At 41.8% G+C, this 26,442-nt stretch overlaps 1 protein-coding gene across 6 annotated transcripts in view; it reads left to right on the forward strand.

Annotated features, from left to right (window-relative positions):
• LOC126253044 (uncharacterized protein C2orf42 homolog) overlaps window positions 1-26,442 on the forward strand; it is a 258,388-nt gene that overhangs the window by 150,111 nt on the left and 81,835 nt on the right. For 5 of the 6 annotated variants that reach the window (XM_049954119.1, XM_049954115.1, XM_049954114.1 and 2 more), the window contains 2 exons: window positions 3,288-3,338; window positions 19,174-19,384. In XM_049954119.1, the coding sequence (XP_049810076.1) occupies window positions 3,288-3,338; window positions 19,174-19,384 (262 nt within the window). The remainder of the gene's footprint in view (window positions 1-3,287; window positions 3,339-19,173; window positions 19,385-26,442) is intronic. The other variant, XM_049954120.1, reaches the window with a different exon arrangement.

Consider the following 26,442-nt stretch of genomic DNA (forward strand, 5'->3'; position numbering starts at 1 on the left):
AACAAGGTCATGAGAGACGGAGCGCAAGCTCGGGTTAGGGAAAGATTGGGAAGGAAATCGGCCGTGCCCTTTCAAAGGAATCATCCCGGCATTTGCCTGAAACGATTTAGGGAAATCACGGAAAACCTAAATCAGGATGGCCGGAGACGGGATTGAACCGTTGTCCTCCCGAATGCGAGTCCAGTGTGCTAACCACTGCGCCACCTCGCTCGGTGCTAACTGAAAGGATGCAGTGTGTTGCATTAAGAGACTTGGGGAGTGTACACAGTGAAACAGCACTCCAGAATGGAGAATAATCACTACAGATTATGAGGTTTATTGTCAACAGTCAGTCTCAGTTTGAAAACAACAATAGCATTCATAAACTAACTCCACTCAGCCTTAGTGTGACACAGAAAGGAGCAAAGTATTCAGCCATAAACATATTTGGCCACCTACCCAGCAATGTTGAGAATGTATAACAAAATTAACTTCAAACATATACTGTAATTGGATAGATAAAAAGTTATCTACTATCCAGCTGGCAGCAGGGAAAAACACATGTAAAGTTATAGAAATTTGCTAGCTTTCAGAGTCACTGACTCTTTCTTCTAGTAGAAGGTTAAGGAGAAGGAAGAGAGGTGAAAGGTAAGCATTGGTGAGGTTTAGGAAATGAGGAGAGTTCTGAAAAGTCACAAAGGACCCCAGGTTAGGGGACATTTACTTCTAATATCATTTTCACACACACACACACACACACACACACACACACACACACACACACACACACACACACACACACAAGGGTCATTCAAAATACAATTTTTTTCCCCTCAGCTAATTTTGGTTGGAAAAAAAATGCAAAATTTGTTGTGGAGCATTATGGAATATTCCTGCTTCAGACCCTATAATTTCATGACGTTCTGATTGGTTGTGGTGCTATACATAGCTTTCAAAATGGTGTCTGTAACAGAGCTGCGTTCCAGGCAGAGCTGGCACTGAATTTCTTTTGGTGGAAAACAAGAGCATCAGTGATATACATAGGTGCATGCAGTACATCTGTTTAGACCTGGAAGTGAACAAAAGCATGGTGACTTGTTGGGTGAGGCATCTGTCATCTCAACAAGGCCATGCAAACTTGTTCGGTGTCCCATGTGCTGGTTGACTGCACACAGCTATGACTCCTGCCATGTTAGAACATGAAGGAATGTGAATAGGGTGTCATTGATGATATCTTTATGATCTGGACTCTCTCCTCATTCCATCACAAAATCAGTGCCTCCTCTCCACTTCACTTCGCTGGTTCTCCTCAACCCAGCATGGACATTGACCACCTCCTCTCTGAGGGCTCCATCTACACCTGTCCACTTTAGACTCACCAACCAACATCAGTATTTGCATTTTGACAATTGCCATCTTGCTGGAATAATTAAACAACAGTCTTTGTCAGGGCTTTGATTATGTATAACCATATAACCATGTCCTGATGTGAGGGACATCATGCCCAAGATCCTTTCCACCCCTCCTAAAGTGGTGTTCCATTGCCCACCCAACCTCCACATCATCCTAGTCCACCTCTATGCCACTCCCAATTCCAACCCCTTGCCACAGGGGTCTTATTGTTGTGGAAGACCCAGGCACAAGACCTGCCCAATCCACCCACCTAGCACTTCATATTCCAGTCCTGTTACTCGGGTAGCACATTGGACTCGCATTCAGGAGGACGACAGTTCAAACCAGCATCCAGCCATCCTGATTTAGGTTTTCTGTGACTTCCCTAATTGCTAAATGGTTTCGTTGAAAGAGCGCAGATGATTTCCTTCCCCATCATTGCCTCATCCGATGGGACCAATGAGCTCTCTGTTTGGCCCCCTCCCGCAAATCAGCCAACCAACCAATCCGGTGACAGGCTTATCCTACCCCACCAGAGGCCGAGCCGCCTGTGAATGCAGCCATGTGGTGTACCATCACTGTTGCAATCATTGTATAGCTTTCTGTATTGGTATGACTACCAACCAGCTATCCACCAGGATGAAAGACCACTGCCAAATTGTGGCCAAGAGCAAAGTGGACCACCATACTGCACAACATGCAGCTGAATGTAACGTGCTAAATGTCAATGGCTGTTTCACAACCTGAGGCATTTGGATCCTCTCCTCCACTACCAGCTTCTCTTCACCCCCAGAATCATCCCAGCCTCAACCTAAGGTAACCTACTGTCCCCCCCCTCCCCCAAACCAACAATTTCCTCCCCCTCTGCCCTATCAACCCCTCCATACACATGTCCGTACCCTCTTTCTGTGCTGCTCTCTGCCAATGCACCCAGTATATATTCCTTTCCCTGTACCTCTTCTTTCTGTTCCCTTCTTTTCTTTTCCCTCACTCTCTCCCTACACTGCATGAAGTAGCCTTGTCTGCCACCTCTAGTCCCTGCATGCTTCTCCAAGCAGCACTGTTTCCTTTTCCTCCATCCATACCCTGCTTTCCCGCCCCCTTACCCACCCCACAACAGATTGTTGCTGCTATTCAACATGTTTCAGTTTGTCTGGCCCGAGCAACCAGAGTTAGCAGTTGTGTGTGTGAGGTGTGCCTGCTTGTGTAAATGCATGTGTGTCTCTCTTTTCTGTAAAAGGCTTTGGTGGAAAGCTTAATCATAACAGTCTTTTTTCATTGTGCCTGTCTGCAACTCAATGAGTGATCTTTACAGTGAGTAGCAATCGGTTCTTCCATACGTGTGAATTGCAAAGAATCTCACTTGTGTCTAATGCAGTGTGATCACATGATGCTGTTTTGGACTTCGCTGAAGCTGCAAGGTCTAAATTATCATCTTGATCAATACAGCCCCATCTTGCTAAATTTACCTTTGGTCCACTAACTCCAAATCCCAGTCTATTCAGGGACTTCCAAATTGTCCATTCCTCATCATAGCCAGGAGGTAAAATAACTTTTTGAGACAGGGAGACTGGTAGGTCAAAGCCCTCCATAGTTGCAACCAGGCTTTTCATCAGTGGTTCTAAAAAGAAACTCCCCCTTGACTTCAGTTCTTGTGGTTGTGGTTTGTGCACATACAGAGGATGATTTCTATGCTACTCCACTAGTTTTCTTTCCTCATTTGCAGCTATTCTCTTCAGACAGAAGACGGTAAAGCTATTTGCCTTAACTGGATTTCACATAACCTGTTATGATTATTCAGGTGTCATTCAGAGGTATGTCAATCTGTTTGGCATGTACTGAATGACACCAAACAGGACCTGCTTACTCTTCAATAGACTAATGTAGTGCCATTACTGAAGTTTGTATAGTTTCAGGTTGACTACCCTCACTGTGATCCATCCAGTTTCCATAGAAGATTGCTCCAGGTGAGAACTTTCGACTTGCAGTTTATGCAGTGCTTCTTGAAAGTAAGAGATCTATCAAGTGTCGTTCCCAGATATTTTGGAATATCACAGGGTTCCAGTTCAACACCCGATTATACCATCTTTAATTTGCAGCTAGTTTCCGTATTTCTCAAATGAAAAGTACACACTTGGGTCTTTGAGCGATTTGGTTAAGTTGGTTTGAGTTGTAGTATATGGAAAGTTTTTTAAGGACATTCATAACGGTGTTCTCCACTGATTCAAAAGTTTTGCTCTGGGTGGCTAAAGTGAAGTTATCAGCATACGATAAGCTCCTGCTATTTGGTGCTATGGGTTTCTCATTCATTTATATGTTGAACAGATTTGGAACCAGCACACTTTCCTGTGGAAGGCCGTTTTTCTGTGGTCTCCATCAGCTTCATAGTCCTTGAAAGTCAATGAAGACTCTGCAATTGTGCAAAAGAGTGCTGGTGAGCATAGTTGGTCATTATCTGCCACATCAGTTCACCCAAAACCTGCAAACTACCCAATATTTTTTGGGCAAAGTAAAAACAAATTTTGGTTTCATTGTATCAAAATTTGATGCTAAGCTTTTTGCAGAGATTGAATTTTATGTAACAAAGTAATCAACTAATAGTTACGTGACAGGGATGCGTGTAATAAATGGAATTGAATTTAATTTGATCCTGTAGCATTACATTGTGTACAGGAAATATGTGTGTAATATAGGACACTTCAGATACAGAAAAAATTCATTATCATTTGCTATTATTCCTATGGATTTTGATTACACTCTCTAATATCATTGATTATAAAGAACAATATACACAAATTTAATTCAGTGGGTACTCTGCAATATGCTAAGACTCCTTTTCCACTAGAGAGTCTATATTTGGAAGTTAGTGTCAAGTATGCTGACTTTTGGCAGACTACTTAGTAACTTGAAATCCAAGTACTGAGATCCTTTTTCAGGCATTGTTGGTCTGTAGGGTATGCTTTGTGTATTGTTCTTCCTCAATGTGCTGTGGGTGTGTACATTAAAATTTGTAATCTGCTGTGAGCTATCTTTTGTGATGTATATTACTGTTTTATATATGTATAAAGATGTAAAAGTTATTTCTACATATTTTGAATTTCCTTTTCTGAAAATGATCATAATTGCTTTTTTTGATGTGAATACACTTATTGTTTCTCGAATTTTTGAGTTTTCCCATACTGTCATTCCATACTTCAGGTACGGTACAAAGAGCCCACAATATAAGGTGCACAGAAGCTGTTTGTTTACATATTGCAGTGGCTGCTTCATTATGAATAGGATGGAACTGAGTTTCTTACCTACAAAATTAATATATGGTTTCTATTTCAACTCATTATCCACAGTAATACATGAGAATCTAGTCGATTCTACTTCTTCTAACTTTGTATCCATTTTTATATCCATGTGCATAGACTCCTTTTTGTGTCTGAACACTGCATGTTTGCAGAAATATACGTTCTTCTCTCAATCTGTTCCAAATTTTCGCCACAATCCATTTATTGTCCATGTTTCACTTCCATACATGAGTACATTCCAGACAAATGCCTACAGAAAAGATTCCCTAACACTTAAATCTATATTGAATGTTAACAAATTTCTCTTCTTCAGAAACACTGTTCTTGCCATTGCCAGTATACATTTTACATTGAGGTGAGAAAAGTCATGTGATACCTTCTAATATCATGTTTTGAAGTTTCTAGGAATCCTGCATACTCAGTTCATTAGACAAACAAACAACTCATATTAATGAGTTTTATTACAACAAGACAAGTACAAATACTTAACTTTCATCTGAGAACTGAACTGCAGTGACTGCTGATTTCTGACTGTGCTATGTGGAGAATGGTAATGAAGAGGCTACGATGTGTCGACTAATGAAGAAGCTAACATTGAAGCTGCTATCAACGTGGCTGCCACCAGTGAGGCATGGCGCTTATGTTGTCTTCACCTAGGGGCCGCCACTGTTGCATTGTTGTCCTGGAATCCTGGAGGGAGGTTGGTCGGTGTGCGATTGGCTGACCTCTTCTTATAGCCTTCTCTTCTCTGTTGTTCCCGACTGGCATGCCGGTGCTGACTTTGTGCTGCAACATTCCTCTGCACCAAAGTTCAGACCATCGTCGTATCAATATCGGGAGGGGGAGGGGAGGAGGCAGGAGCATGGATGCTCTGATGGACCGGAAGCTGTGGCTGCAGGTGACATCAGACTTTTGGTTGTACCCCGCCATCCGCCTGGAGGCGAGAAACAGTTGCAATGATGGATCCCCAGTGTGTGTGGTGCAAAGTTTGGCCGTCTGCTGCTTGAAGCTTCTGACAAAATGTAGATGCTGTATGCCATTGAGTTCACAGAATGTTTCAAATTCATTTGACATGAACTGAGGGCCGGTGTCTGACACTGACTTCAGGCAAACCTTAGAGGCAAAAATAGAGGACAATGTGACATTGTCGAGTTCATTGGCACAGCAAAAGGAAACTTGCTTAAGAGTCTACCACAATCAACCAAAGAATGTTCCAAAAAGGACCCGCAAAATCTATGTGGACATGTTGCCATAGTGATTGAAACTTAGGCCAAGCAGAGAATTTTTGTGGCAGAGTGGCTAGATTGTCCGCACATGTGTGACACTATGATGTCATCTGTCACACTCTGACTGTTTCATACGAACAATCCCCCAATGTTGTTGGTGAAGTAACTGCAACATTTCTTTTTGCAACGCCTTGGGTATCAACTCATGTGACTGTCCACTGTCTTTTGAACAAGAATCACTTCTTTCTGTATTGCGAGGCTGTGCTGACATGCAAAGTATTGGCACACTACAGAGTTCTTTTGCTATGCAATGAGCGAGGCCAAGATGTGTGATTGTATTTTAGCAAAATGTGAAAATCTGAATCTGTTTCTGTGGCCTGTTGTGCAATTTTCCTGTCGTTCAGAGGAAAGGATCGAAGCAATTCAGAATCCTGAGCATCGACGTGACAGCAAGATGCAGCAGAAGTGTCAAAGTCTGTATCAGGGCCACTTGGAATAAATGAAAGAATGAAAGTGCATCTGCATTACCATGTTGAGCTGTCAGACAATACACAATCTCGTAGTGGTATTGAGACAACAACAAAGCCCATCTTTGCAATTTCTGTGCAGTTCACACAGGAACCGCCTTCATTGGATGAAACAAGGACTGCAATGGCTTGTGATATGTTACTAAGAAGAATTTTCTGCCATACAAATAGTGGTGAAATTTCATGACACCAAACACAACAGCCAATGCCTCTTTCTCTATTTGTGAATAGTTACACTGAGCTTTGGACTACACTTTTGATGTGAAAATAATAGGCCTGTCTTTATCACCAAATCTGTGCGAAAGCACTGCACTGATTCCTTAAGAGGAAGCGTCAACTTGCAACACAACTGGTTTGTCAGGGTCAAAGTGAACCAAGCATCAGTCACTGAGCAATGCATCTTTAAGTTTTTGAAAAGCTTCTTGGTACTCTTCTGTCCAGACAAAGGAGATGTTCTTGTGACGCAAGCGATACGCTGGAGCATTCCATTTGTGCAGCATTCCATATGAAGCAAATATAATTGTTACTTTTCCCTAAGACTGACTGCAATTCTGTGATAATGTGAGGAAGTGGCAGTCACGTATGGCTAACAAATGTGACTGAAGAGGATGTACACCTTGACTGTTTATGACGTGACCACAATACTGCAGCTCAGGTTTAAAAAACAATCACACTTGTCCAGTCTGCACTTTAGTCCTGCCTCATATAACATACAAAACAAAAAACCCAAATATGCAATGTGTTCTTCAGGTGTACGACCTGCTACAACAATATTGTCCAAATAGTTTAACAGCATGGTAATTGAGCAGTCAGATGTTGGAAGTTCCAAATACCATTGGAAAATGGCGGATGCGGAAGCACTGCCAAAAGGCAAATGCAAATATTTAAACAAGCCCAAATGGATGTTCAAAACACACACGGTTTGAGATTTTTCATGTAGGGGTATTTGAAGAAACGCATCGTGCGAGACAGTTTTCGAAAAGTAGCAACCAGCGCCTGATCTGTCCATGAGATCCTCTAGGTGAGGCAAAGGATAAGTATCAATCATAGTTTGTGGGTTGATTGTAGACTTAAATTCAACATGGAGGTGAATGTGACCTGAAGGTTTGGGGAGCAAAACCAGTGGTCTTGCCCACTGACTAGCTCAATGGGTGCAATAGCTCTGCTATCTTGCAATTCTTTAAGTTCAGCAATGACTCTGTCCTGCAATGCAAAGGGAACAGTTCTGTCCCAGCAAAATTTTGGCTGAGCATTGTCTTTCATAGTAATATGTGCAACAAAATTGTTAGCCTTGCCTAAACCTACAGAAAAGGGCTCAGGGAATTCATTCAGCAAGCTAGCTACACTATTTTTGGCATTGAATGCAGTCACTGACAACACAGTGTTATGAATTTGAAAGCCATACAAATCAAACGAATCAAGGCCAGATATGTTCCCACAGTCACTTGATTTGTTATGATTCAGCAATGTAACAGAGGTACCCATGTCCAAATGAAATTTCACATGTTTTCCACTAAGATGCAAATGAACAAAAAATTTGTTGGCCTGACATAGCACAGAAGAAACTGTTTGCTTGCTAGTTTTTCTAATGCTTTGAATACACTGCATTGATTACATGGGCCTTGTGACTAGATTTTTGTGAGTGGGCAGAATTCTTATGTTTGTTCTGTCGCAAATATACGGATTGTACGTGATATTTCTTGCCACAAGCTTAACACTGTGCTTGTCTAGACAGCAATCTTGGCATTTGTGCCATGACTAGCACCAAGGACATGACTTAATTCTATTCACTGATGTAGCTTCCTATTTAGAGAACTGTTTATGTGGCTTGGCGTGTGCATGCTGTTGCTGCCTACGGGGCTGGTCAAGAGCAAGGGATTGACTCAACCCAACAAATTGGCAGCTGCTCAAATTTATTGGCCGCTGCAGCTCCTAAATCATACTTATCTGGAATTTGCACTGTGTGATGAAATGACAGATATGACTGTTTCAAAATGTGTTCTCTTAGATTGACACCATTTACATTGTACATGATCGCATCACGCAACTTAACATCTAAGTATAAAGGACCTCAAGCACATTTGAATTTCCTTGTCATACCCTGCAAATCTGTTACCCACTCGCTAAAATTTTGTTCTGACCTTTTCTTGCAATGAAAGAATTGGTACCTAGCTGCCACCACATTCTCTTGTTTATCATAATAGTTACTTAGTGAACCTACAACCTGATCATAGGAAAGTTCACCCGGAGTGGCATTAGGGAACGATTTCTGAATGAGGCGAAAGACTGCACTTCCTACCGTTGGCAAAAAGTGATGTAGTTTCACAGTACCTGATACTTTGTGAGCAATGATATGGGCTTCATACTGTTGCAACCACTTGAGTCATTCCTCCTCTTTTTTGTTAAACTGGTGAAAAGGTGGTATGGCACTTGGAGCTACAGTTATTGCATGTTAGTCAGGTGGTCGCGCAGCTGAGGTGCCTGAGCAGGGGGTGGGAGACAGGGGTTGCTCATTTTGGAATAGGCAAATGCAACAAACAGACAATGCAAGCAATGAAAAGAAACACACAAGCAAAGAAAATTTCTGCAACACCCACCTGAAAACACTGCATTGGGGGGGGGGGGGGGGGAGAGACACTGTTAAAAGATGTAAATTCAGCACTACAAAGAAAGACAAAGTAGAATTAAGGCACCAGCTAAACCCAAAAGCCCACGACAGAACAAAACAGAAACAATCTGTGGCAGCTGGTGGCTCTGGGTTTGAGGCATTATCTGGTTGTTGGTATATTAATGCTCTTATATCGTCAGCACCATGTTATTTGTACATCTCATTACCATATTGTTGTGTCTAAGAATCCTGCATACTTGGTTTGCTAGAGAAACAATCAAACAACTTTTATTAATGAGTTTTATTACAACACAAGTACAAATACTTAACATTGATCTGAGAACTGAACTGCAATGACTGTTGATCTGTAACTGTACTACGTAGAGATTGCTAGTGAAGAGGCTACAATGTGTTGGCTAGCGAAGTGGTTAACATTGAAGCTGCTATTGAAGTGGCTGCCACCAGTCGGGTGCAGCACTTATGTCATCTTCATCTAGGGGCCGCTGCTGTGGCGTTGTTGTCTTGGAGGGAGGTCAGTCAGCGTGCTACTGGCTGACCTCTTTTTATAGCCTTTTCTTCTCTGTCGTTCCTGACTGGCATACCGGTGCTGACTTTATGCCGTAACATGTTTGGCTCCTTTTTGCCCAGTGTAGTGCAGCAATCCGACTTGGCATGGACTCATCAAATCATTGGAAGTCTCCTGCAGAAATATTGAGCCATGCTGCCCCTGTAGCCATCCATAATTGTGAAAGTTTTGCCAGTGCTGGATATTGTGCACAAACTGACCTCTTGATTATGGCCCTTAAATGTTTGTTGGGATTCATGTCGGGTGATATGAGGGCCAAATCATTTGCTTGAACTGTCCAGAATGCTCTTCAACAAATCACAAACAATTGTGGCCTCGTTGTTTGGGAACATGAAGTCCATGAATAGCTGAAAAAGTAGCTGAACATAACCATTTCCAGTCAATCATTGGTTCAGCTGGACCAGAGGACCCAGTCCATTCCATGTAAACACAGCCCACACCATTATGGAGCCACCACCAGCTTGCACAGTGCTGTGTTGACAACTTGGGTACATGGCTTTGTGAGGTCTGTACTACCTCTTGAATCTTACCATCAGTGCTTACCAATTGAAATTGGGATTCATCTGACCAGGGCATGTTTTCTTGTTGCCTAGTGTTCAAATGATATGGTCACGAGCCCAGGAGGGGTGCTACAGTTGATGTGTTGTTAGCAAAGGCACTCGTGTCAGTCATCTGCTGCCACAGCCCAGTAATGCCAGATTTTGCCACACTGTCCTAACAGATATGTTCATTGCACATCACACATTGATTTCTGCAGTTATTTAACTTAGTGATGTATGTGTGTTAGCAGTGACAACTCTATGCAGACGCTGCTGCTCTTGGTCGTTAAGTGAAGGCCATTGGCTACTGTGTTATCCATGGTGAGAGGCAATGCCTTAAATTTCGTATTTTCAGCAGTCTCCTAACAAAGTGGATATCAAAATATTGAATTCCCTAATGATTTCCAAAGTGGAATGTCCCTTGCTTCTCCAACTACCATTCCATGTTCAGAGTCTATTAATTCCCATCATGCGGCCACAATCACGTCGGAAACCTTTCCACATGAATTACCTGAGTACAAATGACAGCTCCACCAATGAACTGCCCTTGGATACCTTATGTACATGATATTACCATCACCTTTGTATGTGCACATCGCTGTCATGACTTTTGTCACATCAGTATGTATTCTGTCTTCTTCAGCCATCATTATTTTTCTGGCCAAACAGCAAAACTCATCTACTACTTTAAGTGTCTTGTTTTCTAATTTGATTCCCTTATTTGACTACATTCCATTATCCTTCGATTTGCTTTTGTTGATGTTCATCGTATATTCTCCTCTTAAGACATTGTCCATTCCATTCAACTGCTCTTCCAGTCATTTGCTGACTCTGATAGAATTAAAATGTCATTGGCAAATCTCTAGTTTTTTTTCTTCTCCCTGAACTGTAATTCCTACTACAAATATTTCTTTTGTTTCCTTTACTACTTGCTCAATGTACAAATCGAATAATATTGGGGATAGGCTACAACTCCACTCCCTTCTCATCCACTGCTTCTCTTTCATGCCTCTCTACTCTTGTAACTGCTATTTATTTGAAATCCAAACTGATCCTTCCCAAGGTCAGCTTTTACTAGTTTTTCCGTTCTTCTGTAAAAAACTTGGGTTAGTATTTTGCAACCATGACTTATTACACTGAAGTCTGTAATATTTACACCGGTCAGCACTTGCTTTCTTTGGAATTGGACTTATTACATTCATCTTGAAGTCTGAGGGTACTTCGCCTGTCTAATACATCTTGCACACCAGATGGAAGAGTTTCGTCATGGCTGGATCTCCCATTTACAAACAGACTAAACAACAAAGACCCCATTACCAGAGCCTGTGGCACTCGCTGTTTGATGGCATTGGTTTCTAATTGGTATGAGGTCTTGTTTGATACATACTGTTGCATAGGTATGATGATCTCCTCTTTCCAGCTTGCCTTCGAATGCCGTAGTTTTCCAATTTTTGTATCAGTATTTCATGGACAATGTTATTGAATGCTTTAGAGACATCCAGAAAGATTGCTGATACCATCTTCTTTTCGTGTAAGAACTACATAATGTATTCTGCCAGACTCGCAATTCCTGATTCTGTACATTTACCCTTTCTGAAACCTTTGTGTGATGGTGCAAGAATGTTATGTTTATCCAGGTGAACAACTAACCTATTACACATGTGGATTTCCAGGATGTGTGAGAAACCTAATGTCAGTGAAACTGGTCTGTAAACGTTGGAGACACCTTATCCTCTTTCCTGCGCAATGGCACAACTCCGCTTATTTTCAGTTTTTTTGGGAAAGTTCATCTCTGAAAGAGCTGTGTGCTGCATCCAGCAATGGAGTGCTTATTTGTTCACTTACCGGTTTTAGTTCCAGTATAGTTTTCCCTTGTATGAATGTTGTGATACCTAAGTAACCTCCTTTTTTGGACTACGTCTTTCCAATTTTAATTTTTTTTCCCCCAAGCAGAGTCCATTTCAGTAGATACAATTGTTGCATGTGATGATACAAACAGGACACTGGTCTGATTTCATTATAAAATATAAAAACACAATTAAACAAGATTAGGAGTCAACAAACTACATTGGTCTGACTGGACCATAACAATAAAAGCCACAAAATTTTAACATAAAATCCGGTTATATACATACAGGATGACCCACGTAAAATCCAATTACATACATACAGGATGACCCAAAAGTCCATTTACATTTGAAAATGCACTGATTTCTTGAATAATATAGATAGAGAGGAAAAACTTGATGCAAATGCCTATAATGATGTGGGCTTTTATTGAAACAAAAAATGAGTGCAAAAACTGGCCAGCAGATGGCACTGGACAGCAACACTCCAGGGATGCCACATGAGAATTATGGCAGGTGCATGGTACACTGATATATTACAGAATCACATTATCCCTAGTCTGACTGATAAACATCTGCTGGAAGGTACAACTTTTACGTAGGATGGTGCTCCACCCCATATTGCTACATGTGTGAAAGACCTCTTGTGCACGTTGTTTGGTGCAGATTGCATGCTGAGCCACCAGTTCCATTCTTCCTGGCCTCCCAGGTGCCCAGACCTCAACATGTATGATTATTGGTTGTGGGGTTATCTGAAGTCACAACTCTGCCACGATCGTCTGACTTCATTAGGGATGCTGAAGGACAACATCCTACAGCAATTTGTCAACATATCTACTCATATGCTGTACAATGATGTTCACAACATAGTCCCTCGACTTCAGGTATTGTTGATGAATGACTTCCAACATATTGAACAATTATTATATCTTTGCTAAAACTGAACTGTTGCTTTTGTATCATTTGGAGTGCTATCTGTTGGTCATTTTGTGCATTTTTGTTTGAATAAAGAAGCTTGTGTGTCAGTTTTTACCTCTCTACTTACATTATTCTGTGAAGTATTGAATTTTCAGATGTTAACGGACTTTTGGGTTACAGTGTACACAATAAAACATTAAAGATATCCTCACATTTTCTACCACATTTATGTAATTTTCATTGTGTATGTTTGCCTTTTTTCTACTTTTTGTAACCATTGTGTTATCTATTTTCATTGACCTGATCTGCGTTTTTTTGTTTGATCCATTATTTTCCTTTCTACCACCACTAATTACATTCCAAGCTGCCTTTATCTTGGTTTCTGAGCTCATAATGGCTGTGTTAATTGCACTTGCTTTTACCTCTTTTATTATTTTCATGTACTTATTTTGTAATATTTCATGGGTTTCAGCATCACCCACTACCTCAGTTCCTGCAGCTTTCTACTCTGTTCTAATATTTCACTGATAATCCTATATGTTTGATCCAGCAGCTTATCTCTTTACTTTGGGGAATATCATATTAAAATGGTATTTAATTGTTGTAATAAATGCATCATAGTTTCCTTTTACATTATGTACCTGTGGGGTTTCATTCCACGATTCCCCACTTAATATTGTTCTAAGTATGTTAATATGTTTCTCACTAGTTATCCTGACTTCTTTGGTAGTTTAATTCTGATACTATCTCATTGCTTCTGCAGAAGCAGATATTTCTATTTGAACTTTATGTGGCTCACAGGTACATCTACTAACATTAATAATGATGTTGTCAACAACTGACTTTGAAAAGTTACTTTTGTTGGTGCAGATATTGTTGCCACCATGTTGTGTTGTATTAACTGTTCTTCAAAATCTTGTCTTGATTTTTATTGTTTTTCTATGCCAGTACTGAAGTCTTCACTGATAACAGTGTTTCTCTCCATATCCATTAGCAGGAAGTTACCAGTTTTATCCAGGAAGACGCTGATCTTGCCACCAAGTATCTGTGCACATAAAACAGTCTTTAAGTCGCCTGTCATTACACAAGTAGTTTCAAAATAATTTTCTTTAGCTATGAGTAATCTTGCAGCTTCACTACTTCAGCCTGCTGGAGCTTTTTGATTTGAATATGTAAAGAAACTCCACCACCTTTTTGTTTAGCTCTGCAGAGGTAACAGGAAAAGATATTCACCTGTATTGGCTGATTATCTATCTGACTTCCAGTTAGCCCATGTCCCATTAACGCATAATATGTGTGGTTGTATTTCACTTAGGAATACTTCTGCTTCTAGTTTCTTGTTACCAATGTATCGGATGTACTGGTGTAGTACTTTTATGTAATTTTCCTTCTGCCAACCTACATGCTGGGAATTGTATTGTGAAAGCCGATTCTGTAGTGCCTTCTATTTTGGATGGTTCCTATATTTGGAGTTTTCAGCTAGAACTTTTGATTTTTCACCCCTTTCAGGCCACATTAGTTCCGCCTGGATCTCGCAGACACCTCTTGCTGAACAAATTATGTTTCTTTTCTTCTTAGGAATTTCTTCGTTTCTGCTGTTGTTTTGTAACAAATTCATTCTAAAGTATACAAAGACATCTCTGTAATCACATTTGCAACCAGAAATCAGAAACTTATTTTTTTTCCCTTGCACAGCTATGGTCTTGCTTTTTGTAGCAATCAAGTAATACACAAAACCATTCCAAGTAACAAAAATATGACTTTATTCATAAACCTCTGAACAACAATGAAAATAAGCCTCTAATGACTTCACATGTAACAAGACAAAAGATTCATAAAAAAGGTGCAACATAAACAATACCCAGAACAACTGCTGTGAGCGGTACAAACTAAAAGAACTAAAAGAACATAGAGTGAGTCACCACTGCTCCGCACATGTGTAGGTGCCGAGTCACCAGTAGATGGCATGGCAGAGACAGTGCTGTGTGCGAACTGTCTGCAGATGGCCTCTAGCTGGCCTGTGCTGATACAGTTGGATGTCGATTTAAGTACACACACAGCAACACTACACTTGGTGCCCGCACACTCAGATGCACTAGTAGCAGTATACAGCACCCCTCTCCCTCACACATAGGGGGCGCCCAGTCAATTGAGGAGATGCCGGTGCCCTGACAAGAGATGCGTCCGTCGCATCCGAGAGGTAGCAGCCAATGCTGATAGCAAGGGTGGGACGATTTGCTGGGTGAGCACCGGAGCATAGGGCTGGAATGTGTGGAGACACGGGCACACGTGAGGGTGGTGGGACTGTACAGCTTCCAGTGACAGCACTGAAGAGGAGGGTGCCATCGCCATCTCTGCATCGTCATCAGCAAGCAGGTTCTAGGAGGAGATGGGGTTGGACCCACTGGTGACGAAGGTTGAGCTGTTGATGGCGAGGGGGGCAGTGGAGGTGGTCAAACTGCAACAGCAAACTGCAACAACGCACCCGAGGCCGGAGATGGACCAGTGCTCAGTGCCGTGAAGCTGGAGTTCCAGGACGCTATACATTAAGGAGGCAGCCGATGGGACAGGAGCACCTTCACAACAGGTGACTATGGGCTCGAGACGCAAGGTGACAGTGTGAGCTGCTGCAACAGGGACTGCACCCACAAACTGGTAGCTTCTGCTGTGAGCAGGAGTGTAAGTGATCAAAGTGGCACAGTGTGAGCCTGTCAACTGTATGGGCGTCACAAAGATGGCATCCCTGGCAGTGGACCACAGTGACCACTACCCACTTGGGCTTGTGCCAAAACACTTGCTCCCACACCGGCAATCCCAGCACAAAGCAGCTGAGGGCATCCGACTGCTGCCGTGAAGCAACTTGGACGGGCTCTGCTCTTGCATAGGCATGAAGAGATTTGTGCTCAGAAGATGGCGAAAGGGCATTGTCCGGCAAAGAATCCACCACAGACGTTTTACATGGGACTCAAACGTACACACTCATCATTCCACCTCATTTGAAGAAGGGTGGAATGGCCTCTTTTTCCACCTGACAGTAATTCTCCTGGGCTGGAGTGAGAGATTTAGAGGCGAAAGCAACAGATCGCTTAGAGCCGTCAGCATATTGGTGCACTAGGACTGTGCAGAGGCTTTGAGGTGTCAGTCACCAAAACTATGTGCTGGTCCAGAGAGAATATAGCTAAACAAGGGGCTGAGATAGTTCACATTTCAACATCTGAAAAGCACGTTCGCAGTCCGGGCTCCAGCCAAAAGGTACATTCATTACAAGGCAATGTCCCCCCCCCCCCGCCATGCCAGCCTTTCCTCCTCCCCGACAGGAATTTGTGGTAGCAGGTTATCTTCCGTAGAAAGGCCTGAGCTTCCTACGTGGATGAGGGCAAGGCATAAACATAACAGTGGAGAATTGGTCTGGCAGAGGGCGAACTCCACCCACGAGAGCTCGAACCCCAAATAGACAATAGAAGGGGAGGGGGGGATCGGAGATTTTGCAAGGTTACACTGTAAGCCTTCGGACTGTAAGACATAAAACAAAGTGTGTAAATTTTTCAAGTGATCGGTGGCAGAGCAGCATGTGATGACAATATCATCCAGATAATTAATGCAACTTGAGACATGCATAGTCAGTGTCTCTAAAAATCATTGGAAAATAGCAGGAGCACTAGCTCCACCAAAAGTAAAGTGCAAACATTCATAGAGACCAAAAGGAATATTCAAAACCAGAACTTGCTGAGACTCTTCGTCCACTGGAACATGCAGATGTGCTTCAGTTAAATCAATTTTAGAAAAGTACTGGCCACCCAAAATTTTTGCCAACAGTTCCTCCTGACATGGGAAATGTTATATACCCATGATTGCTGCTCATTGACAGTATTACTGAGGTCACTACAGAAGCAAAGTTTCACTGACAGCTTACTAACTGCATCCATGCATCCAACAGAGACGACCATTCACTAGTCATAACATGTCGCAACACTCCTAGCAATTGAAGTCTCTCCAAGTCAGAGCAACAGGGATAGGACACACATCACAAAAACTATGGGAACTGTGTATTTCAAAGACATATGAACAGAAAAATTTGTAACAACCATATGCCTTCCAAAAACCAATCTGAAAAATTCTTGCGCAGTGTTTCCAGTTGAAAATATGGTACATGATCCAGCACAAGGTTATTTGTGTCAGTGATGGAAAATCAAAAGACCTGAAATGCGTCCGTCCCAAACAAGTTCTCAACACTGTCATCAGCAACCAACAAAAATGTGATGGAAAAAAAAACCACTGACTTGTAAGAAGCAGATGTTGTAAATTGTCCCAACAGCGCGATGTTCTGCTTGCTATAACTGACCAGCTTCCGCATGACTGGTGCAAACAGTGGCAAACCTAAACTCTCATAGATTTGAGAATTCAATAATGATACTGCAGCACCTGTGTCAGACTGTAACTGGTGCCCTTGGCAAAAATTTAACTTTATAAACAATTTGGGAGAAGTCACAACTATTGGAGTCTCACAGTGTATGTCCATGTCCATATCATGAGCAATCTTCAGTGAAGGACACATGGAGCCAATGTGCTCTTTCTTTTGGCAAGCATTACAAGAAGTCCAGCAATTAGAGCATGCTCAATGTTTGTGCTGGACAAAACAGACAGGACAAGGTGGAAACAGAAAATGCTGTCACTGGCACTGTGGTGGTCATAGCCGCTTGGGCTGGCCTTGATCTGCTTGGTACTGGGCCCACATGTTTACCGACACTGCTGCTTCCCCATGCAACCTATCTGTTGTCCTAGTGTGCACATCTTGTGACACTACTGCCACATCACCCCACGCGTCAGTTTGGTTACCTGCTGCCTGAGAAACTTCTGCCAGTGTGTGGTTTTCACAGAGTGAAGCCTTCTGCCACACTTCCTTGTCTGTAGCTAAACAGATAATGTGTCACACACTATAGAATCTGCATAAGAGTCATTATTGGCATCAGTAACGAAGTGACACTTAAGGCTAAGGTCGTGAAGTTTGGCTGCCCAGGCCCTGTATGACTGGTGTGGCATCGGGAGAATTCAACTCGCACCACTATGACATGTGTTCGTTTGTGATGGTTGTTGGACAATAAACTGCACATGTGATCAAAAGTAAGAGCAGGTGATTCGTGTAAAGGGGCAAGCTGACACAGTAATTGATGCACCTTATGTGGAATCCACGAGGGGAATAAGGCTTTGCACAAATTTGAGTGTGTCACACCAAAAGCCAAGAAGTGCTGTCCGAGTCTGTCTATGTAAGCTTCTCAGTCCTTGTTTGAATCATCATCACGGAGAAAAAGTGGGCGGATAGACTGTTGGAATCTTTGTGTTAATGGAAGCTGACAAAGTGGTCACTGGCAAAGTAAGCTGTTCAATCAGGGCCGGTAGCACAGCGTCCATAATGATTACACTTGATGAAATCGCACTTAAAGACTGCACATGCAGAAACTGTTCGAATCTCATTGCCGGTCGTGTAGTAACGAAGTAATATACGAAACTGATATGAATAACGCAAATCAGGCTTTATTCATAAACCTTTTAACAGTAATGGAAATAAGCCTCTCATGACTCCACAAGTAACAAGCAAACGAATCCATACACCAGATGCAACATACGCAATACACAGAACAAATGATGTGAGCGGTACAAATTAAAACAGTGAGACAGCTCTGCTCTGTCCATATATATAGGCACAAGTTGTCAGTAGACAGTATGGTGGAGACTATGCCATGTGCACACTTCCTACAGGCGTCCTCTAGTGGCCGGTCCACTCTGGTGCAGTTGGCAGTTGATTTAAGTACACACGTGCGACAACACTACACTCAGCACACTCACACTCACTAGTAGCAGGGTGCAACAACTTCCATTTATATTAGTCTACAGTTTTTTGGCTTGTTGGGTTTATTGTGACACACACACACACAACTGCTTTTCTCAAATAATCCGTTATTTTATTTCTTTATAGTCAATATTTTGGTTTTTACTGTCTCAATGTCATCTTGTAATATCTTTGTAACTTGTTTTTTGTATCCATTTCACTTGCAAGGTCAGTATCCAGAGACTGTCACATAGTGTGCGTATTTTTTTCCTTTATATAGAATGTAATGAAATCATTTTGGAAAAGTATTTATTCTTTCAAGCTTAAATTTGTCTTTGTATAAAGTGTTGAAACACTCTTTGACATATCAATATCTTAATATGTTTTCAAGATAGCATCTGGATCTGTTTTGCGTTATTTTTTTACAGGTCCTGACAGTGAAACGGAAACGTGAGGAGCAGACAACACTGCTTGCACTTGTTGATCAGCCCCCACGTATAACGGAAAGCTGTGGGAACACTGTTAGTGGAAGTAACAGCAACACTGTCAGTAGCAGAGAGATAGGCTGTAACACAGCAAATAGGAGAGGCAGTGCTCCAAAAATACAGCAGCCTAGAAAACAGACAACAGAAATTACAGGTCTAGTTTCTTCTCCTTAGCCACTCCAACATGCTGTGCTCTTTGTTTTGCCTCTGCCTCCATTCTAACCCTACCAGTCTCTTCCTCCTATCTGTCCCCCATGACTCTCTTTCCTCTCTATCCCCACTCTGATTACATCACTCTATCCATCTCTCCCTTTTCCCCCAACCCACACACGTCCCTGTCCTTCCCTCACTCCTCGTACCCTCCTCCACTCCCCTTACTCTCTTGCCATCCTTACGCTCACTGTCACCACTTTCTATGATTCTTTCCCACATGATTACCCCCTCCCACTCTGACTCCAGCCCCATCTCACTTTTTATCTCCTGATCTCTTCTCTCCCCCCCCCCCCACCCGCCAACACACCACCACCACCACCACCACCACCACCACCACCACCACCATTTCCGTCTCTTAACTCCATGCTACTCCGTCTCTCTCCCCTCTCCCTTCTCCCCTCCTCCCTCCTCCCTCGTTCCCTCCATCTCTCCCAACCCCTCTATCTCTTTCTCCCTGTCTTTTGTCTCTGTCTACCACTTCCTGCATCTCTCTGTCTATCCTTCATCGGTCCCCCCCCCCCCTCCCTCCCTCCCCCCAGTTTAGTTACTAGAATAGCACTCAAACTGTTTACCTCACAATTTAAAACAACTGTTTCTACTTTAAAAAGCCGTGTAATAGATTCTAAAGCTCTATATAATAGTACTGTGTTATGTAATGTGTTCTTTTGTGATTTCTTCCATTCGTGGTAGCTTTAGTCATTAAGCTCAGGGTTATTGTCAGAGCAAAGCCAGTTTATCCAGCATTTTTGTACTAATTTTTTAATTTTTTTAGCAGTGGGGGAGACTTTGAAATAGATCAATTTTACTTTTATAGAGAGGTTATTGAACATTTAAGGACAGTTGAAAGATTTAGTGTCCATTTGTTTTGACACTTTTTTTGTATTAGCTACCCACATTTTGCTGAAAGAACTTGTTCCAGCAAACCATTGATTCATGTGGCAATAATCTTCTTCCAGAGCCTTAAAAGCTATGATAACCTTTTCAATGCTCCTACGTGTTTGAGGAGAGTTGAAATACATTTTTTAAAATAGTCTTTCAATTAATTACCCACATTTCTCATAATTAAGATACTCCTTCATATTTGTCATATTTTTTTGACATTATCTTTATGTTCGCATGCTTTATTTCTTCATTGATAGCCCTCGGTGTCGACGTACTGTGTTCATGGGGGGTTGGGGGGGGGGGGGGTGGAAGTTCAACACTGACTACTGTAAATGATGTAACCGTCAGCAGCACAGTTGCGTTTCACAGTTCTTTACTTTCACTGTTCACAACCCTCCAGTATTACACAGTTAATATGGCCAGCTCACCACTGGTTAACTTTTTATAAGCCTCATTAATAGTTTGCAGGTGAACATCAGCATACTGCTGCAATAGTTTACCATTGAACATGTACGAGCAGTAAAAATCTGACCACGCAGTTCTTGCAGAATAATATGGTATGTGTGGCACTATTGAACACGTGTCATTATTTTAACACGTGGTCTATTTGTGTATTTCTTATTTCAAGGTTAAGATGATGCATTGTTGTTGACCTAACCAATACACGTTCCTCTTCTGAAAATTGGTCTTGGACTGACTGTCTTGGGATCAAAAATCAGGCCTTTATATATCCTCACAATAATAGGCACTGGAACTATACGTTCTTCGATATTTGAGTTACAGAAATTTCAATTAAAACATATCTCATTCAATTAATTGAATATATAGAAAAATTCCTTCTTTTAAACAGTTACTTCTACCACAAAGGTTAGGCTGAATTATTTGTTTAAATGATGAAATTAACAGATATAGTTATACAAACAATATTTTTGACAAATCCAGTAATTATTTTGGAATTAATTAAGGGCTGGCTTTGCTAATATGTTTTTGAATAGAGCCAAATAAACACGTAAAGAATGCTAGTGGGTAGTATTCCAAATGTTTATAATTAATACAGAATTTATATTTGTTTATAGAATCTAAGTCATGAAACAATTACTGATTTCACCCTATAACAAAATATATTAACTAAGAATAGTCAAAATAAATTAGGAAATTAATTACATACATAAATCTAAGCACAACATTATATCCGGTGGTATATTTCTTAAGACTGAGGGTCAACCTTTCTCTTTTATGAAAGTGCAGATTATATGCAGGCATTTTAATGGTAATTAGGGAAAAATGAAAATAAAATGCATTTAAGGAGGCAGATGGCAAAACAAGAGAAGAAATAAAAAGATCCCAGCTTCCTTCGTTACAAACACTGTTGTGAATGATACGATGAGGGAGTTGACTCATGAGCCTCTTTTGTAATTGTGGCTCATTATCTTATGTTCCTATTCCATATTTCCAGCTATTTAAATTAATAAGCAAGCAAAAATAATCAGTTTTTTGGAGCTATAATAAAATTGGCTGGATAGAAGATACATTTACCAGTGGCGACAGGAGAAGCCGCATATAAAAGTTAAGGAAATGTGCAAGCTTTTGGAGCCAGTGGCTTCTTTGTTTAGCAGAAGGATTAAAGGGGAAGGAAGAGGGATGAAGGAGAAGTACTGGTGAGGTTTAGGAAATTGTGAGGGTTATGGAAAAGTTCTGGGTGATTTTACCGTAACTCTCCCCATTTCCTAAAACTTGGTAGTTCGTTTCCTTCATCTCCCTTCATTCCCCTTTAACACTTTTGCCACATGAAGGAGCTATTGGCTCTGAAAGCTTGCACATTTCCTTAACTTTTATATGTGTTTTCTTGTGTTGCCACTTTGAGAGAAGATTTTTTTGCCTATCCAGTTATATTACATATTAATAATTTGAGGCAGATGATAATTTTATCTTTTATCCAAGGCAATTCTCAGTTTAATTGAAATAAGGGAATTGTGTTTCTTAACATTACAGTAGCAGGGTCTCCAGTACACGCCTTCGTTCACAGACTGTTGTTAACCATCCTTATTTCACAGATTTTCTTATTATTTCAACTTATTGTTGGATATTTAGCTATATTGCATAATTATTGACTTTTTGTACAGTTCCACTCCAAACGAAAATAATGTCCAAATACATGAGGCCATATGTAAGTGAAGTCCTAAGTTGCCCTCTGAACATCATAAATATATACAGTGTGGAGATAATATAAATTTAAACAATGGGAAGTCAGTCCAGGTTGAAATGTCAACAGTATTAGGAAAAGGATAGATCGCTACTCACCCTAAAGATGACATGTTGAGTTCAGGCAAGCACAACGAAAAGACCGTTAAACATCTAGCGTCCAGCTAAAGCCTTCTTTAGAAAAGAAAACACACACATTTACACATTATGCACACCTGACTGCTATTTCCAGCATCTGTCATGTTCAGTGAAGCAATTCAAAATGGGGCGGGGAAGGGGAAGGGCAAGGGGGGAGAGAGAGCATGGTACGGGTAGGGGCAGAGGAGAGCACTGTTTGGCAGAGCATGCGGAGACTAGATGGCGGCAAATTAAAACTGTCAGGCACAGCATCTGCAGGCAGTGGGGGAGGGAGGTTGTGTGTGGGGGGGGGGGGATGTAGGTGCGAAAAAGGAGAGGAGCAGACAAGGGGAAAAGACAGGCAGGTATATTGGCAGAGAGTGGCACACAATGTGGGTGATGGTAAATGAATATGGAAGAGGTGATAAGAGCACTGGGGGGTAGAAACTGTTGGGTGAAGGGTGTGGAGACAGTAGGTTATTGTAGGTTGAGGCCAGAATGATTTGAAGAAAGGATAATGTGTTGTAAGGATAACTCCTGTTAGCGCAGTTCAGAAAAGCTATTGGTGGATGGGAGGATCCAGATGGCCTGGGTTGTGAAGCAACCATTGAAATCAAGTCTGTTATGTTCAGCTGCATGTTGTGCTGCAGGGTGGCCTACTTTGTTCTTGGCCACAGTTTGGCAGTGTCCATTCATCCTGGCAGACAGCTGGTTGGTAGTCATACCAATATAAAAATCTGTGAAATGATTACAGCAGAGCTGATATAGAACACAGCTGCTTTCACAGGTTGTTATTAATCACGACTATGTGGCGGAAGGCCTATGCCAATTATCTGACACCTCCACTTTCAACTATGCCAGAGTAATCCCATTCCAGATGTCCAGCATAACCTCCAGTCCCTGCTTAAAGCTTTAGGCCCTTCCCAGAATCACTTCACTGAATCCATTTCCCTCCTCAACCCAATGACACCCAGCACACCCACCTTCTACATGCTCCCTGAAATCCACAAGCCCAACAGTCCTGGTCATCCCCTTGTAGCTCGTTATAGTGCCCACACTGGAAGAATTTGGGCTCTCATTGATCGGCACACTCAACTAATAGCCCGGAATCTAGTCTCCAGTGCCAAAGTATCCATTCACTTAATTCACCTACTCTACATCATTTCCAGCTCTTAACCATCTGTTTCCTACTCATCATTGTTGTTGTCACTTCCCTATACACCAACATCCTTCATGCTCTTGGTCTTGCCACTATTGAACACTACCTTTCTCAACATCCTTGAGACTCCAGATCCAGTACCTCATTCCTCATACACCTTACTAATTTTATCCTAACAGGCAGCTACTTCTCCTTTAAAGGGAAGGTATACAAAGAAATCCATGGCACAGCCATGAACATTTGCGTGGCAGCCTTCTACTCATACCTGTTTATGGGCGATCTAGAGGAGAACTCCCTAGCCACCCCAAACCCCCCAAACTCTTGGTCTTGTTCAGATTCATTGGTGATATCTTCATGATATGGACTCAGGGCCAAGACACCCTATTCTGATTCCTTCACAACATCAACACCTTCTCTCCTATCCACTTCACCTAGTCCTCCACAACCCAGTATTCCACCTTGGTGGACCTTGACCTCCTCATCTCCGGTGGTTCCATCCACAACTCTGTCCACATTAAATCCACCAACCACCAACAGTACCTGCATTTCGATAGTTACCATACCTTTCACACCAGGCTCCCTTATAGCTTGGCCACCTGAGGATGGCTTATCTTCAGTGACAAGAACTCCATTGTCCAGTACGCTGAAGGTATCACCAGGCAGATGTAGTTCTGCAAGTAGAATTCCAGTTACATGTCATCACACACCCAGAATCCTCCCACAACCCATAAGAGTGTCCCCTTTGTCATACAATAACACCCTTTAATGAAACAGCTGAACCAAATCCTCCATCAGGGCTCGTTTATCGTCATGCCCTAAAGTGGGGAACATCTTACCTGAGATCCTTCCCACCCCTCCTAAAGTGGTGTACCATGGCCCACTCAACCTCCACAACATCCTGTTCCATGCCTACGCTACTCCCAATTCCAACCCCTTGCCCCAAGGGTCATATCACTGTGGAAGACCCAGGTTTACAACCTGCCCAATCCTCCCACCCAGCACTTCCTATTCCAGTCCTGTTTCAGGCATATCCTACCCCATCAGAGACTGGGCCACCTGTGAAAGCAGCCACGTCATTTACCAGCACTACTGCAATCATTGCACAGCTTTTTGTGCTGTTATGAATACCAACCAGATGCTCACCAGGATGAACAGCCACTGCCAAACTGTGTCCAAGAGCTAAGTAGACCATCCTGTGTCACAACATGCAGCTGAACATAACCTACTAGATTTCAATGGCCACTTCACAATGTTTGTCATCTCAATCCTCTCCTCCACCACCAGTTTTTCTGAACTGCACAGGTAGAAATTGTCATTAAACACATTCTTTGCTCTCAAAATTATACTGGCCTCACCCTGTGGTGACCTATTTATTGTCACCACACCCTCCACCCAACAGTTTCTGGTCCTTTTGTTCTAGCATGTCCTCCCTGTTCACATCCCCGTCACTCTCATTGTGTGCCACTCACTGCCAATGCATCCACCCATCTTTCTCTACTCCTCTCCTTCCCCTTCCCCTTGCCCTCTACCTCACTGCATCATAGTCTCCTGATGCTGTGCCTGGCAGTTTTGTCTTGCTGCCATCTAATCCCAGCACGTTCCGCCAGACAATGTTCTTCTCTCCCTTCACCCTTACCCCTGCTATACCTCCCCCTTCCATGCCCCATTTCAAATTGCTACTTTTGTTCAACTTGACAGTTTTGTTCTAGTTGGAGTTGTCAGAGATAGCAGTCATGTGTGCGAGAGATGTCCCTGCTTGTGTGAAGTGTGTGTGTTTTCTTTCCTGGAGAAGACATTGGCCAAAAGCTAAATGTGTAACAGTCTTTTAATTGTGCCTGTCAGCAACTCATTGTGTCATTATTACGGTGATCAACATTTTATCCTATTCCTAATATTGTAGATATTATAGATTTGGTAGGTAACAGAAATAGAATGTCAGGCAGCTTATGAAACTTCTTTTAAGCAACTAAAAGGTCAGAAGAGAGGTTCACAGACAGCTGAAGAAGTGTGTCATTCCACGCATTCTAGATTGTCTGTTAATTATGTTGCTGTTGGCCTCATGATTACATCATTAAATAGTTGAAAGATGTCTTGCGGGTCAGGCCCAGTTAAGTGAGGTACTCATCTGTGTGGAACAAAGTTAGTAGACAGAGAAACCTAAAATCAGAGAAATCTAAAGGCAATCATCATTGACCGTGTACCATACGTATAATTTTTCTATAATTAAGAGAGGAAACCACCAGTTTTTTTTCCTTTATAATGTGTATTTGTTTCTTCTCAATGTTTGCATAAAAACTCTTATAGATTCTTCTGACCAAATTTATTTCTTATTATCAGATACTTTTTATGAAATTCTACATACGAGAAAAAATCTTTTCATGTGTGTCCTCCTTTCTAGCAGATTTTTATTTTGCCACAAAAAAAGTAAATAAAAAATTTCTGTTACTAGCGTCCTACAAATGATGTGTTGAAATTGTTTTAAAAATATTTAAAATTATTTGTTCTGCAGAGATACCTTGCCAGTTAAAAAAATGGTGACAGTGCAAGATAACTGCATTGTCTACTCTCTGGATTTGAAACAGGTCATTATCTCTCTGTTCATCAAAGCAGTTCTTTCACATTCTTTGAGTGACTTCCAA

The sequence above is a fragment of the Schistocerca nitens genome, chromosome 4, assembly GCF_023898315.1.
Source record: "Schistocerca nitens isolate TAMUIC-IGC-003100 chromosome 4, iqSchNite1.1, whole genome shotgun sequence".
In the NCBI taxonomy this organism is placed as follows: domain Eukaryota; kingdom Metazoa; phylum Arthropoda; class Insecta; order Orthoptera; family Acrididae; genus Schistocerca; species Schistocerca nitens.